Here is a 13,314-nt window from a genome sequence, read left to right as displayed (position 1 = left end):
TCTGCCCCTCGTCTTCTCACGGCCTTCTCTTCTCCGTGTCCTGCCTCTCCCCTTCTGTCTCTTGTAAGTTCTACACGTGTCATAGGATTTAGAAACCATCTGGTTAATTCAGGATGATCTCATCTTGAGATCTTTAATGACATCCATAAAGACCCTTTTCTCAGATAAGGGTACGTGCACAGGGGTTAGGATTTCGACAGATCTTTCTTAGGGGCCACCATTCACTGCACTGCCCAGGGCTTCTGAGACGACCTCATACAGGAGCCGTCCCTTTCGAGTCCCGGTCTCGTTGCCATCAAGCTCACTGAGGGGATCTGGAGGGCCTTGGACTCTGCTTCTCTCTTTGAGTCTAGAAGGTTAAGAGACCACCTCCCTACCTTTTTCTCTTCTGTACTTGAGGGGCTTCCTTCCCCACCATCCCATTTTCTGTGTTCTCCTGGAGAGAAGAGTAAAGCTTCTTGGAGTTTGGGCTCCTTCCCCATTCCCTGGGGCCTCTTAAGGTCTTTGTAGGCCCCCAGAAAACCCCTGCTTTGTGAGCTCTCACGTTGTATTGCACCGAACATATTAAAATGCTCCCTCATTTCACATTGAGTACTTATTTACCCCATAAAAATAATCAGATTTTCTATAATTTTGCTTTTGAAATTTTTTTGGCTCTAAACTTATTTGATTTATGATTGGCTGTGATTTCTCGGCCATTATTATGCATACTTAGGAGTCGTCTGGAAGTGAGAAAAGCTAAGCCTCAGATTGTTTTCTGAGTGTGATTAAAGTTTTATGACTACCGAAGTCAACAATTAATTTATAGTTAAGGATTTATTAATTTAAATTTCTACAGGATTTTTTTTTTTCAACCCCAAAGCCAATATATGCATTTATTTTATTTTTTTTCAATTCTTAAGCATTTCATAGGCCCCCGGAAAATCTGGAAACTCCAGCAGATACTGGTCACTAGTTTCTGATGGCCGAGGTGGCCCTGCTTGCTTCCTTGCCTCGTCCCATCATCCCACTAGGAAATAGTATCTGTCCTTCCCAAGACCCAGGGACCCCTGGTAGGGTGTCTGCTCCTTCTCTCCCTGCCTGGCTGGTATCAGGACTTCGGGCTCCAGCCGTGGTCTCCTCTGCGCTGTCCCTCCATCACGAATGCCCGAGTCCTGAAACGCTCTGTGGGCTTTTTTTGCTGAATCACCAACCATTTTCCTATTTCCTAATTTCGACATCGTGGCCTTCCTCGGCCTGGCTTGCCACCCCAGTGTCAGTGACAGGGCCGGCCTCACGTGGTCAGAGACCTGTTACAGTCGCTCCGGACCCCACACTTAGAAAGGCTCCCTGTTTGGTTTAATGCTCTGCTTCACTGTCTTGAAATTCTCAGTAATTTAATCTCTGAACTGGTGTTTTGTAAGCAAAGTTTGCAGTGAGCAGAGGAGAGACGCAGAAGAAAGGAAAGAGCTTTATATTTTTGTACTTTTTAATGGCACTTTTTTCCTGCCTTTTGAATAAGGGGCCTCCCATTTTCATTTTGCATCAGGCCCAGCAAATCATGTAGCCGGTCCCACCTACCGATGACAGCGAGAAGGACCGAGGGTGGTTTCTGGTGGCTCGTACAGCCGCTGGAGAAAGATGTCGGTGAAATTAGACACGTCCAGGCAGAGGGCAGTATTCTGGTTTCCTATTGCTGCTGGGACAAATGATCACATATGTCGTGGTTTAAAACAACATAAACTTATTATCTCTTAGTTCCAGATATCAGAAGTGCTAAAATCAACTGCTAACATCGGCTGCGCATTCTTGCTGGAGGTTCTAGAGAGAATCCGACTTCGTGCCTTGTCCAGCTTCTGGATGCTGCCCGCGTTCCCCGGCTCACGGCTGCGATGCTGTGACTTTGCTGCCCCCTCTTTTCCCTTACAAGGGACATTTGTGATTATAGCGGACCCGCCCAGATCATTCAGGATGATCTCCCCATGCAAGATCTTTAACGTAAGCACATGAGCAAAGACCTCCCTGCCCTGGAAGGCACCTGTTCATACATTTCAGGGATTAGGACGTCTGCCTACCAGTGGAAGCTGTTTGTTTTCCAGTTTAAACCTCTAAACATCCACCCCGAGTGGCATCAGGTTTTCGGGGGTTCTGAAGGTTATACAATTTTAAGGGTCCTCTTTAAGAAAAAAAATTAGAAATTTAGGTATGAATATGAATAGTACTTTAGAAAGAAAAGGAATCACAAGACGTAGAGTGAGGTCCTTTTCTTCTGAGGCCTCTTTTGGCAATTATCAGCAGCGCCGATACGTAGCCCGGCGCCCACCCATGCAGAACACGTTCTACTCCCAGCAACCCCCTCACAGTTGCTTCTCTGTCCACCGACAGAAGAGGGTTATCTCCTGTTGATTATCTCACTGTCTGGAGAGACTTCCAGCAGAGAAAGGCATGATGTTGCCTGAGAAATAAGAGGAAAGGAGCAGCTGAAAAATGAGACGACAGCTTTCACAATAAGCCTTAATTTATAACGCGCAGCGCCGTGCACAGAGCATCGGGACTGACAGCATCGTGAGGGCACGGGTTGTCTGTCTCACTTGCTGGTGCGTATCCAGGGCCTCACGCATGCCTGTCCCACAGTAGGTGTGCAATAAACATTTGCTGAATGGGTGAGTGAACCAATAGGTCATTCATTGATCTATACAGCTATAAAGGAACAGGCTTGATAAATAGAATTTATTTGTTCAGTGGTTCCCCTCGGCGAACCTAGCAAGATGGCCTCCACAGAATTACTTATGAGATGCCAGGAGACACGTTTGAAACAAACATGGAAAATTCAGAAAAACTGATTTATGTTGATTATTATCTCAGAGACAGGTTTAATTTCAATTTAATCTGGTGGTTTTTATCTAGTAATTCCATAGGTTATTAAGTCAGCAGTCGAGCAAGCTTGGGTTTGCTTTTTAATATCCATCTCAGTGCTAGAAACTCCTCTTCCAACAATGGATTTGTATGAAGTCAGTAGAGCCTGTACTTTTATGCCCCCGCTTGAACATAGGTGGTGCAGGTTCAGAATCAGTCATTTAGACCAAGGTGAGAAAGGACCTGACTGCTGACTCAGTTTCTCCCTCGAGCCCTCGAGGGCAGCTCTTCCCTGTACCAGGCTCTGAAAAGTGGCACCAGGTCACTCTTGGCTCCTTTGGATGGTGCTTAGGAAATGAAAGGCTGGTTAGACTCTCTTCTCCATTGAGGGCAGCCCGATCTGACCCACCTGTCGGGGATTCACTGCCAAAGCCCAGGCATTTTCATTTAGGAAGCCCTGTGATGTCATAGTGTCCCGATGATGTCCTCAGGACCTTAGATAATCAAGAACCAAAGGGGTAGAGGAAATTGAGCACATAGCATGTTTGATTGTACGTATATTTATGCACCGATTGTGCTGGAATAGGCAGGTGGTACCCTTCTTTCTTGCATTTTTGGGTAAATCACGTGCTACCCAGTGCCTTGACTGATACCAGTTGCTTCTTAAAGGGCATGTTAAATTTTATAGAGTGATTTTATCATTATTAAACACACTAAAACGATTACTTTATGGGTTTACACTAGGATTCCTATTGACATTTTGGGCCGGATAATTCTTTGTCGTGGGGTTGCCTTGGGCATTGTTGTTGTTGTTGTTGTTTGTTTTTTTTTTTGTTTGTTTTTTAAAGCATACCTGGTGTCTACCCACTAGCACCCTTCCGCTTGCCGTTTGTACCCTGTGGGGCAAAATCACCCTTGGCTGAGAGCCCTGGATGACTATCAAGTTACAATGGAAGTAGTTGGGACAATCTGATCCAATAGACACGTACTGTTTTCTCATTACTCTCAGGAAGGTCTTTAATATGTAAAGTATAGCCAACAAGTAACACTTTTGTATCTGAGTAACTTATCCATTCAATAAGTAGTGAATGTCTACTATGTGTCGTGCGCTGGGGACACGGCACTGCTGTCTTGGAGCTTGCATTTGGGGGGACTGAATAAATAGGCATGCCAGATATCCAGAAGCGCCATGAAGAAAATAAAGAAGTTCGGAAGGTCTACATCAGAGTGGGTGTTCAAGGAAGGCCTCTGCAGAGGTGACATTTGAGCTGAAATCCAAATGACAAGAGGGAGCCAGGCAGGTGAAAAATCTGAGAGACGGATGCACCAGGTTCTAAGCAAGTGTTCCAGAGGGAACAGCGAGTGGAAAGGCCCCGAGGCAGAAGTGAGCTTGGCGTTCGAGGCCAACCAGCTTGGCTGAAGCCGAGTGAGGAAGGGGTATAGTGGTCGGACTGAGCAGAGCCAGGTCTCGTAGGGCTTCACAGGTTAAGGGAGGGAGCTCGAGTTTTATTCCAACGAGGAGTCCTCAGAGGGTTTGCAGTAGTAGGTTGATGTGATTGGACTTATATCTTTAAGAAAATCGCTTTGGCTGCTGTTGGGAGAACGGTCTGCTGAGGGGCTGCACAATGGGGAATCAGGGAGATCAATTAGGAGGTCAGACAGGATGAGGGGACAAAGCCGTTAGATTGGGGAACGGTGGCAGCAATGGAAATGAAGAGAAGTAGCTGAATTCTGGATATATGGGTGGGAGGGAGATAGCACTTCCGTAAACTGCATATTACTTTTACTTCTGTGATCCCATGAGTGTCTTTAAATACCGGTTGAGGTGAGGCGGGGTGGTGGTTATCATCCATACTTTGTTGAGGGTTGGAACTGGAGGTCCCAGGCTTGTCTCAGAACTCCCGAGGTCTCTGTGATCAGGTTTTGGGGGGTTCTGAAGGTTATACAATTCCCGAAGTCTCTGTGATCAGACTTCGGGGAAAGGAGAGAAACGAAGCCAAGAAAGGGCACGTGAGGCAAAGCCACCGTGTTTAGTTGACCTCAGTATACCAGGGTGCAGCAGAGTGCCCGACGCAGAACAGAGCCTCACGGAGTGTCTTTTGAATAAATGAATAAGTAAATGAGAGCAGGAGAGAGGGCGAGAGAAACTGTTCATTCAGACTGTCATGATGGGTGCTGGGCTAGGTGTTGGGTGCCTCACTCTAGGCACAGTGACCTTGAGAGAGCACTCGGCTACTATTACCAGACTCAGGATGGAGAAACTGAGGCTGGGAGAGATTGGGCAGTTTGTCCCAGGAAACTCTCTGGGATTCCTTCTAGGCTGTCAGATTCCAAAGCCTGTTCTCAACTGCCATCTTACTTTCTAAGGGAAATGCGACCTCAGAGAGGGAGAAAGGGAAAGAGAGAAGCGCACATGGTGATTCCTCTGGACAGGGCCACCACTTTGCTGCCCTGAGATTCCTTCGCCGATTGTCAAGGTCGATTAGTTTTATGGCCTTTCCACACCTGGGAGGCAGCCCTCGCCACCTGCAAAGCACCCTGCCACCTGGTAATGAGCCATCGCTCTGGTTCGGTCTTGCACATTCCGTCGCTCCTCCTCTCCTCCCCGTTTATGGAGGCTGCAAGGCACGTTTGCTGTGGCGGGAGAACAGGGACGGGCTAGAGGGAAGAGCCACTGCGCTTAGCGTTAAGGAAACTGCATTTTCTTCTGGTGGGCAGTCTGGTACTTCTTACCATAAGAGAGTGATAAAAAGGCAGTTTGCATATGTTTGTGTGTGTGTGTGTGTGTGTGTGTGTGTGTACAGGTTCATTGGGAAAGTAGGAAATGGTGGAATCTGTCTCTTGGGCACTGGCCACTCCGCTTTAGGGCACCGGTGTGGTTTAAGGGAACTGAGAGGTTCTGCTGGTCGGAGTGTCCAGTCCCAGCCCGTGAGCCCCGAGCGTCTGATGCAGGAAGGACACCACCTCTGGAGTCAGCTGGGCTTGGTTTCCCACACTGCCCTGTCAACCCGGGCTCACTGCAGAGCTTTCCCGAGTCTCAGTTTCCTTTTCCGTAAAATGGGGTGTCTCAGCCAGTTCATGCTGCTGTAACAAAACACCACAGACTGCGGAGCTTATACGCAACAGAAACATTTCTTATGGCAGCTGGAGCTGACCAAGACAGCTAGTCCGGCTTTTTCCCTAGTCTGGGAATCTCCCGAGGGCAGAGACTGCCCGACAGTCACCATGCCATCTTCCTGGTGCATGGATGGGGTGCCATCATCAGTGCTAATGACTGACTTCAGCTGCACAACAGGCCTGCTCCTGTAGGGTCCTCTGGTCTGTGGCCCCTGTGGTCATGGGCAGTTTTTCTGCTGATGTCACCCTTGGGGAGGGAAAGGGGGAGCATCGGCAACTTATGTTCAGAACAGAAATTCTCAGGCCACACCCAGACTTCCAGAACCGGAACCTCTGGGGGTGCTTGCATTTCGTATTTTGACATCACTCCAGGTGACTCTGATGGGAGGTATGGTTTGAGGACCATTGACCTAGATAATGACGCTGATGGTGGGAGATCCCAGCACCGCTCCCCCGCCCCCCAATCGCTCTCAAACGCATCCTGAACTGCTCCCTCAGGGCGTGGGCTCAGCGGCCCAAAGATATCAGGGATATTACAAAGCTGCTCTTTCCTCCGGTTTCTCTGGCTTCATTTAAGACCGATACATGCAGAATGTTCTTTCCGCTTGGCCTCAGGACTCTGTTCTGCCCGCCCCATCTATTCATTCCCGAGCCTGCAGAAGGCTGTGAACCAGAGAATTTATTCTCCAGGCAGGATCTGCCAATCACGGCGGGACGGGGCGGGGCCTGGAGGCTGGAGGGCCACGTGTGCCGGGAGGGAAGCAGGAAGTGACTTCGGGAGTGGAGCCGGCGAGCCAGCGGCAGCGGGGGCTGATGGAAGTGGCGTGGGGGCTTGAGAGGGCACTCTAGTGAGTCGGCTTTTCTGTCCTTCAGCGCCTTCGGTCGGGCTGGAGGCCTGGGGGTGTGGGGTCATCAGGACAGGAGTGTGGGACTTGCAAGGGCAACGTGGAGTTTGGAAGGGGGTGCCCTTGGGAGAGGAGGGGGCTGGTGGAGAAGCAGTGCGCCTTTGGCAGGTGGCAGAGGAGGGAGAAAGGGGGCCCGGATCTCCCTCTGCCCGCCTCCGCGGCAAGTAGGAGGGCGTTGGCCTTCTTCCTTTGACTGTGGTTCTCCAAGGTCCCCTTCATTTAGTGCTTCACGGTGGGCGTGTGGGGGACCCTGGAGCCCTGGGAACGGAGGTGGCTGTAGTGCCAGCTGCTCCGTGCCCCCTCCCACGGGCTCTGGGGGGTCAGCTGGTTCTTTTGAACTTGACTGGGGATCTGGTTAAGGTTCAGGAGGCCTGAGGTGGTGCATTTGCAACCAATGCCCAGGTCAGCTGGTCCCCCCAATGCCCAGGTCAGCTGGTCCCCCCAATCACACTTTGAAGAGTGTGTGCACACTGGAGAATTTCCACAGTCCTAGCAGCCCAAACCCGAATCCTTTCGCTGGATTCCGCTGGCGGAGTCAGGGCCGGCGTGTGCACTTCCATGAAGCGCTGTTTCCACCTGTGCAGCTTCAGCAGCATTTTGAAGCCGCCTGACTGTTGGAATCCGGGCAACAGGTTTAAAAGGGAGAGAGCACCTCGCGTGCGGCTGGAGTAGAGGGTGCACATGCGCGGGGCGGTGTCGGCAGCCTGAGATAATCTTCCCACAAACTAATGAAGGGTTATCAGTTAACCTCCAGAGGAAGTCGGGGCCCCATTGCAGAAGCTGATTGCGAGGTGCCCGGGCTGACGCTCCCTGTCCCGAGGGTGCTACTGGTCTACGTCCTGGAGAAAACCGTCCTGTGACTTTGCGTGGGCCTTGCCAACCCTCGTAGGGCAGGAGAACCACTTTCTAAGCTCTTTGTCTTGTCGGAGCTGTTCCAGTTTTAGACCAGTGCTTTCCCCTTTCATACGCATAGGAATCCCGCTCCGAACTCGATAAGGTGTGTGTTCTGCTTGAGCACGTCTGGGGTGCGGCCGGAGAGTCTGCATTTCTAGGTAGCTTCCAAGCTTTTTTAAAATGGCAAAGGGAGGAAACTTCTTCAAGAGGCCCTGGGCTTGTGTGGCCAGGGATAAATGCTGCGACCGTTGGGGTGGGAAGGATGGCGGCCTCGGTTTTCCCTGTGTGTCCCGTTTTCTTACATCTCAGGATGCTTGGCCATGCACGGACACAGGCGTAGAAGCGTGTGTCCTCCCCCACCTCCCCACACTAGCTGCTAGGAACACTCTCGAGGTCCCTTGTTGCACAACAGCCCACAAAACCCACCTTGACGTTGGCCTTTTGGGAAATGCAGATGATAAAAGGCACATTTGATATAGGAAAAAAAAAGTATGTGTGTGTGTGTGTGTTTTTTTATGACCTGCTTTAGATCCTAAATACTAAGAGGATGATAGCCAAGTGCCTTTCTTTGTAAAAGCTGTTTGAAATTTTATCCACAAGCAGCTAGAAATAGAAGATTGGTGTCATGATCCAGATGTCCTGTTTTAAAAACAAACATGGACCATCCTTTTCAGGGTGATGTAGCCAGACGGTGTATGGAAAAGGTGCATTTTTTTTTTTATTGTTTTTTTTTTTTCGTATTTGGTGTCACCATCCTGAGTTCCATTTAGACTATGGAGACACAATCTGAATCCATGGATGCTGTCTCTCTCGGAGGTTTCCTGGCACCTGGGCCAAGCCTGGGTTCCCTTGGGCTCATCTGGGTTTATCTGAGTTCACCTGGACCCACAGCCTTCCTAGCTGTGCTGCTGACCCCCGTGGCTAAGGGCCCCTTACAGCCTTGTCTCGATTTCCTTCTGGGGTCAATAGGGAGAGGTGGCCTCATTAGCCCAGGGTTGCTGGCTCCTGAGGCCGCTGGGGCCTGGCAGGGCTGAGGCCAGGGGGGCCGTGCCCAGCCATGCGGGCGCTGGAAGACGGGTAGGAAGCTGAATGAGCCCTTTGAGAGGTGAGGAGGCCCTACGCCCCGATGTTTGTGTACCAAAACACAAGGCTTTTCAACAGATGGGTTTCTTCGCCTTGTAACTTTCCACAGAGTCTGATTCCCTCGCATTTCAAAGACAGGAGTTAAAACATATTTAAGTCTAGAGGAGGATCTCTGAGCAAAAAAAAAAAAAAAAAAAAAAGAATGGTTTTTCCTTTTCCTTCCTCAGTGAGCAGTGGCATAACTTTAGCTTCAGAAGTTGGCTGGGGGAAGTGGCTGTTCCTTTGTCCTAGCTGAGTGACCTATCAAGGTGAGCTTGTCCAAGGTGCCATAAGTAATTCAGCAAGCATTTTTTTGGGGGGTGCCAGGAAGCTCTATTTCCAGGGGTACCCAGTGGGAAAAAGCACCATCTCTCTTCTTAAGCAGCAAACGATATAAGATGAAGGATACAGGCCCACACAAAGCACCAAAGATGGGCACGGGGACGGGAGTGGAGAGCGTGGGAAAGCAGGACATTGACGTTGGCATTAGACGGGCAACAGGATGCTCAGGGTCTGATGGCTGCAGGTTGCGGGGGGGAGGCGTGAAGAGAGTCGGAGCAGGACCAGGTAGGGCTGGGCCCAGGTGTCGTAAATCATTTGGTTGAGCTGGAGTATGGTGCCTACGCAGGGCACGGTGGTAATGGAGACGCAGGCTTGGATCGGTGGGCTGGTTGAAAGTCAGTCGATGGTCTATGCCCTTGGCAGGCCATGGGAGCTGCCACGGGGAGCTGTTGAAGGTTAGATCAGGACTTAGGGGGAAGAGTTTTAAGAGGGAACCTGAGCTAGTCACCTGAATTTGGAGGAGACAGAATCATGACCGGCACGGGTGGGAGGAACAGGCAGAATGGGTGCGAGAAGGCCGTGCGCAGGCCGTGCTCCCTTCCTCCAGGCTAAATACTCCACATTCTCTGAGCTCCTTCTCTTTGGAACTATTTCTCAGTGTCGTAACGTCTTTCACAGCGTCTTCTCTGCTGTCTCCCTAGCCGTCCCCACGTCTCTCAGAGGTAGATGATTTCATTGAGGGAAAATCATCCTTATGCCCCACACACCCATGCCCCGTGTGTCCCCCATGCTGTGGTGGAAAGGTGCACACACCAACCCAGACACAGGCCAGCTCAGGCGGAGGGGGTCAGAACAGCGTAGAACACGCCCACGTCACCGAAAGGGACTGCTGGCAGCTGACCCTCTCGCTCTCTTCACGCAGCCGTATCCAGCATGCTCCAAGGCCACAGCTCTGTGTTCCAGGCCTTGCTGGGGACCTTCTTCACCTGGGGGATGACAGCGGCTGGGGCAGCCCTCGTGTTCGTGTTCTCTAGTGGACAGGTGAGTTGCCCCGATTCGCTTGGCAGCCTCTGAAGACACTCCTCACAGCAGGGTGGCAGACTTGAGTGCCACCGGCCGCACCTCCAGGTTGTGGGTGACCTTGGTTCTCCGCCCTCTCGTTTTCCCCCCTTCTCGCCACCAGCCCTGGAGGGCAGGTGTCTACAGTTGAGGCATCACTTGCTTCTCTCCCGATTGGAGGGGTGTAGGAGTGAGAAGGCCGGTGATCGAGCCTCCGGCAGCCCTCCGCCTCATTTCCATCCCCCATGTGGTCTCTTTGAGGCCTGGTGCAGGTGATGCGCGTGACTGAAGAATAGGTTTGGGGTGTGACTGCCCTGCCCTGTGGCCTGGAGTTAGCTGGGATAGTAGGAAAGACCTTGGGGGAAAGGAAGGGTATCCGTTCCCTCTCTTTTACCCCAAACCCAGCGCTCTGCATTCCCTCTCCCACCCGCTTTGGGATGAATACACTCAGACCTGCCTCACCATGGGCCTACAGACCCCCACCCCAGCCCACCCTACCCCCACCCACCTTTACTCATCCTTATGCCTCCACACACCCGTGCACCCCTATGTCCCCCATAACCCCACATCCGTCCCGCCCCATACCCTGCATCCCTCCTACACACTCCACACACACTCTCGTGCTCTCCCTCTCTCCCCTCCCCCACATTCCGCACACCCCGCCCCTCTCCTCCACAGCCTGCGCCCACCTCCTGTGCCCGAAATTCCTTTTTCTTCTTCGACCCTGGACTTCCCCTGTCCATAGTCCTAGAACGAGCCTCGGATAACTTGATGAATGCAGCTTAGAAGGTGTAGGAGTGGCAGGTAGGTGAGTAAGTGATTTAAGATTTATTTAAACACGCTGTGAGGCGGCTCCGGAGACGGAAACACGTCTAGGAAGTTGGCAAGCCAGGCACTCTGGTGTTAGAGACCAGTAAAGCAGGTATCGATGTCAGCAATAAGATCTGGGACCTCCCCTGCTGCCGTCCCCTCCCCTCCCCTCCCCAGTGGGAGGTTTGGAGCCTGTCGAGACTTGGAACTCGAGACACACAAGTAGTAACCCCCAGTCCCAGGTTACTACTGTCCACAGGTAGCGAAGACATTTGGAACCCAGTCCCTGAATGAGAGACCCTCTGCTCCAGGGAATGGCACCAGTTTGCCTAACCCTCCTCCCTGTTCGTGACAGCCACGCCAGCCACGCCAGATTTCCCTGGGTCCTGTCCTCGTGTCCTTTGGGGACAGAGCAGGCCATGTTTTCACCTTCGCCAGTCTGTGTGTGTGTTGAAAGGGAGAGATCTGAGTTGCACTAGCTGGGGTCTAGCGGCCGAGCTGCCGCTGGGATCTGAGTTAAGGGCAGCGCTGCAGTGAGTAGAGCCTCATAGCCCCGTGTGGCCCTGGCCAGGCCTATGGGGGCTCGTCAGAAGGGGGAGCCATCACAGAGGGGCCCCCTTTTACTCCGGGGCTGCAGAACCCCTGATTTGGCTTGTGTTTGGGTAACCACCCAGGTCAGAAGAAGGAACTGCTGAGACCTTTTTCCACGTGGAGGCACATAGGGGGTCCCCACGACGACCCACACATTCGCTGATTCACTGGAAGGACCCATGGGGTTCAGCATAGAGTTGTCCTCATGGCTGAGGTGAAAGGACAGGCCACACAGTCTGGAGAACTGTGCGCGCAGGCTTCCGACGCCCCTCCCTCCTGCGGGGAGGCACAGAGTGCTCTGTGCCCCAGCAGTGAAGAAGGCAGTAACGCTGCGATGTGTCTGCCCAGGGTCGCCCGTTAGAGACTCAGCCCCCGAGGTTTTTATTGGCCGCTGGCCACGTGGGCATGCTATATGCTGCCGCTCCAGAAATCCCAGACTCCCCGAAGGAAAGCATAAATCGCCTGGTTTGAAAAACAGGCACAGTGACCCACCCTATCAGTTAGGAAGTGGAAGGAACAGTCCCAATGCCAAGTTCCCAGAAGCCAGCCAAGGAGCAGCCTTGAAAGCAGGGCCTTCTAAGGGGAGTGGGCTCGGGAGGGCTGTGTTAACTCTTCCTGCACAGGTGTGCGTGAGAGATGGGAGGGGGCACGGCATGGGGAGACAAAGGCCACCGTAGCCCCGAGTCCAGAGGTGCACTGTCTCCCTGAGCAAACTTCAGTTTTCACCCGATTGAAATGGGGGCTGTGGAGAGGGTCGCTCCAGTGAGATTGGAGACACTCAAACGTCTGCCATCTGCTGCTGCTGCCGGCATCCATGTAGCCTCTCTCAGAATTTGTTTTCCTGATTTAAAAAGTCAGGTTTTAATTGTAGGAAACTTGTAAAATATGGAAAAGCCCAAAGAAATAATTTTTAAAAAGTTTCTAATCCCACTTCTTAGAAAGGAAAAAAACATTTGTTCAAATTTGTTCAGTTGTATTTGAATATGGATAAATATGTACATAATAGGGATCAAATTGTTTGTAATGTTTTATTACCAGCTTTTCTCACTTGATATCATAAGCATCTACTCCTATTTCCCTAATTTTTTTTTTTTTATTACTTTGGTTACTTAAATGGCTATGTAATACCCGTTATAAAGATGTACTGCAATGTATTTATCCAGTCCCTAACTGCTAGACCATGAGGTCACGCCCTTTTCCCTTGCTTTTAGAAATAGCATTATGATGAACTCAAATCTTTGAGCGCACACTGATTCGTTTCTTGAAATAAATGTCTGAAAGGGAAATAACAGGCTTATCGACCTTAAAAAAAGTATAGTGTTTCTCCTCTGGAGGCCCATGTGAATGCCAGTACGATGTTTTCACTCGACTTCTTTATTATATCGTCCGGTTTGATTAAATTCTTTGGTTAGATTAACTTGGCTTACATCCAGGAGTGCTTAGAAAAGAATGTCATTTGTATGGTTCCCCGGCGTCAAAACCTTCCATCTTCCCCAGAGCCATTCAGAGGGCAGAAGAGGCTGCCTGTGGCTGGAGAGGACTGAGCCGGTAGCCCTAGCTACCCACATCTGAGTGGGAGTCTCAGGGATCGGGCGATCCATTCCTCGGCCTGCCCGAGATGTGTTCAAGTGGCTATCGATTCTATCCCTAACTTAGGCCACTTCCTTAAAAACAAAACTTTTTACTGAAATAGGAGATG

The 13,314-nt window shown here is 51.1% G+C and overlaps 1 protein-coding gene across 4 annotated transcripts in view; it reads left to right on the top strand.

Annotated features, from left to right (window-relative positions):
- Window positions 1-13,314, top strand: part of SLC39A11 (solute carrier family 39 member 11) — a 229,639-nt gene that overhangs the window by 62,029 nt on the left and 154,296 nt on the right. For 3 of the 4 annotated variants that reach the window (XM_023531642.1, XM_023531641.1, XM_023531639.1), the window contains exons 1-2: window positions 6,709-6,800; window positions 10,078-10,196. In XM_023531642.1, coding sequence (XP_023387410.1) covers window positions 10,089-10,196 — 108 coding nt within the window. In that variant the 5' untranslated portion in view covers window positions 6,709-6,800; window positions 10,078-10,088. Of the gene's footprint in view, window positions 1-6,708; window positions 6,801-10,077; window positions 10,197-13,314 lie in introns of those variants that run through there. The other variant, XM_023531640.1, reaches the window with a different exon arrangement.

This window comes from Pteropus vampyrus, unplaced genomic scaffold (assembly GCF_000151845.1).
Source record: "Pteropus vampyrus isolate Shadow unplaced genomic scaffold, Pvam_2.0 Scaffold72, whole genome shotgun sequence".
NCBI lineage: Eukaryota > Metazoa > Chordata > Mammalia > Chiroptera > Pteropodidae > Pteropus > Pteropus vampyrus.
The sequence above is the reverse complement of the archived record's forward strand: the minus strand, read 5'-3'. Positions and strand labels throughout refer to the sequence as shown.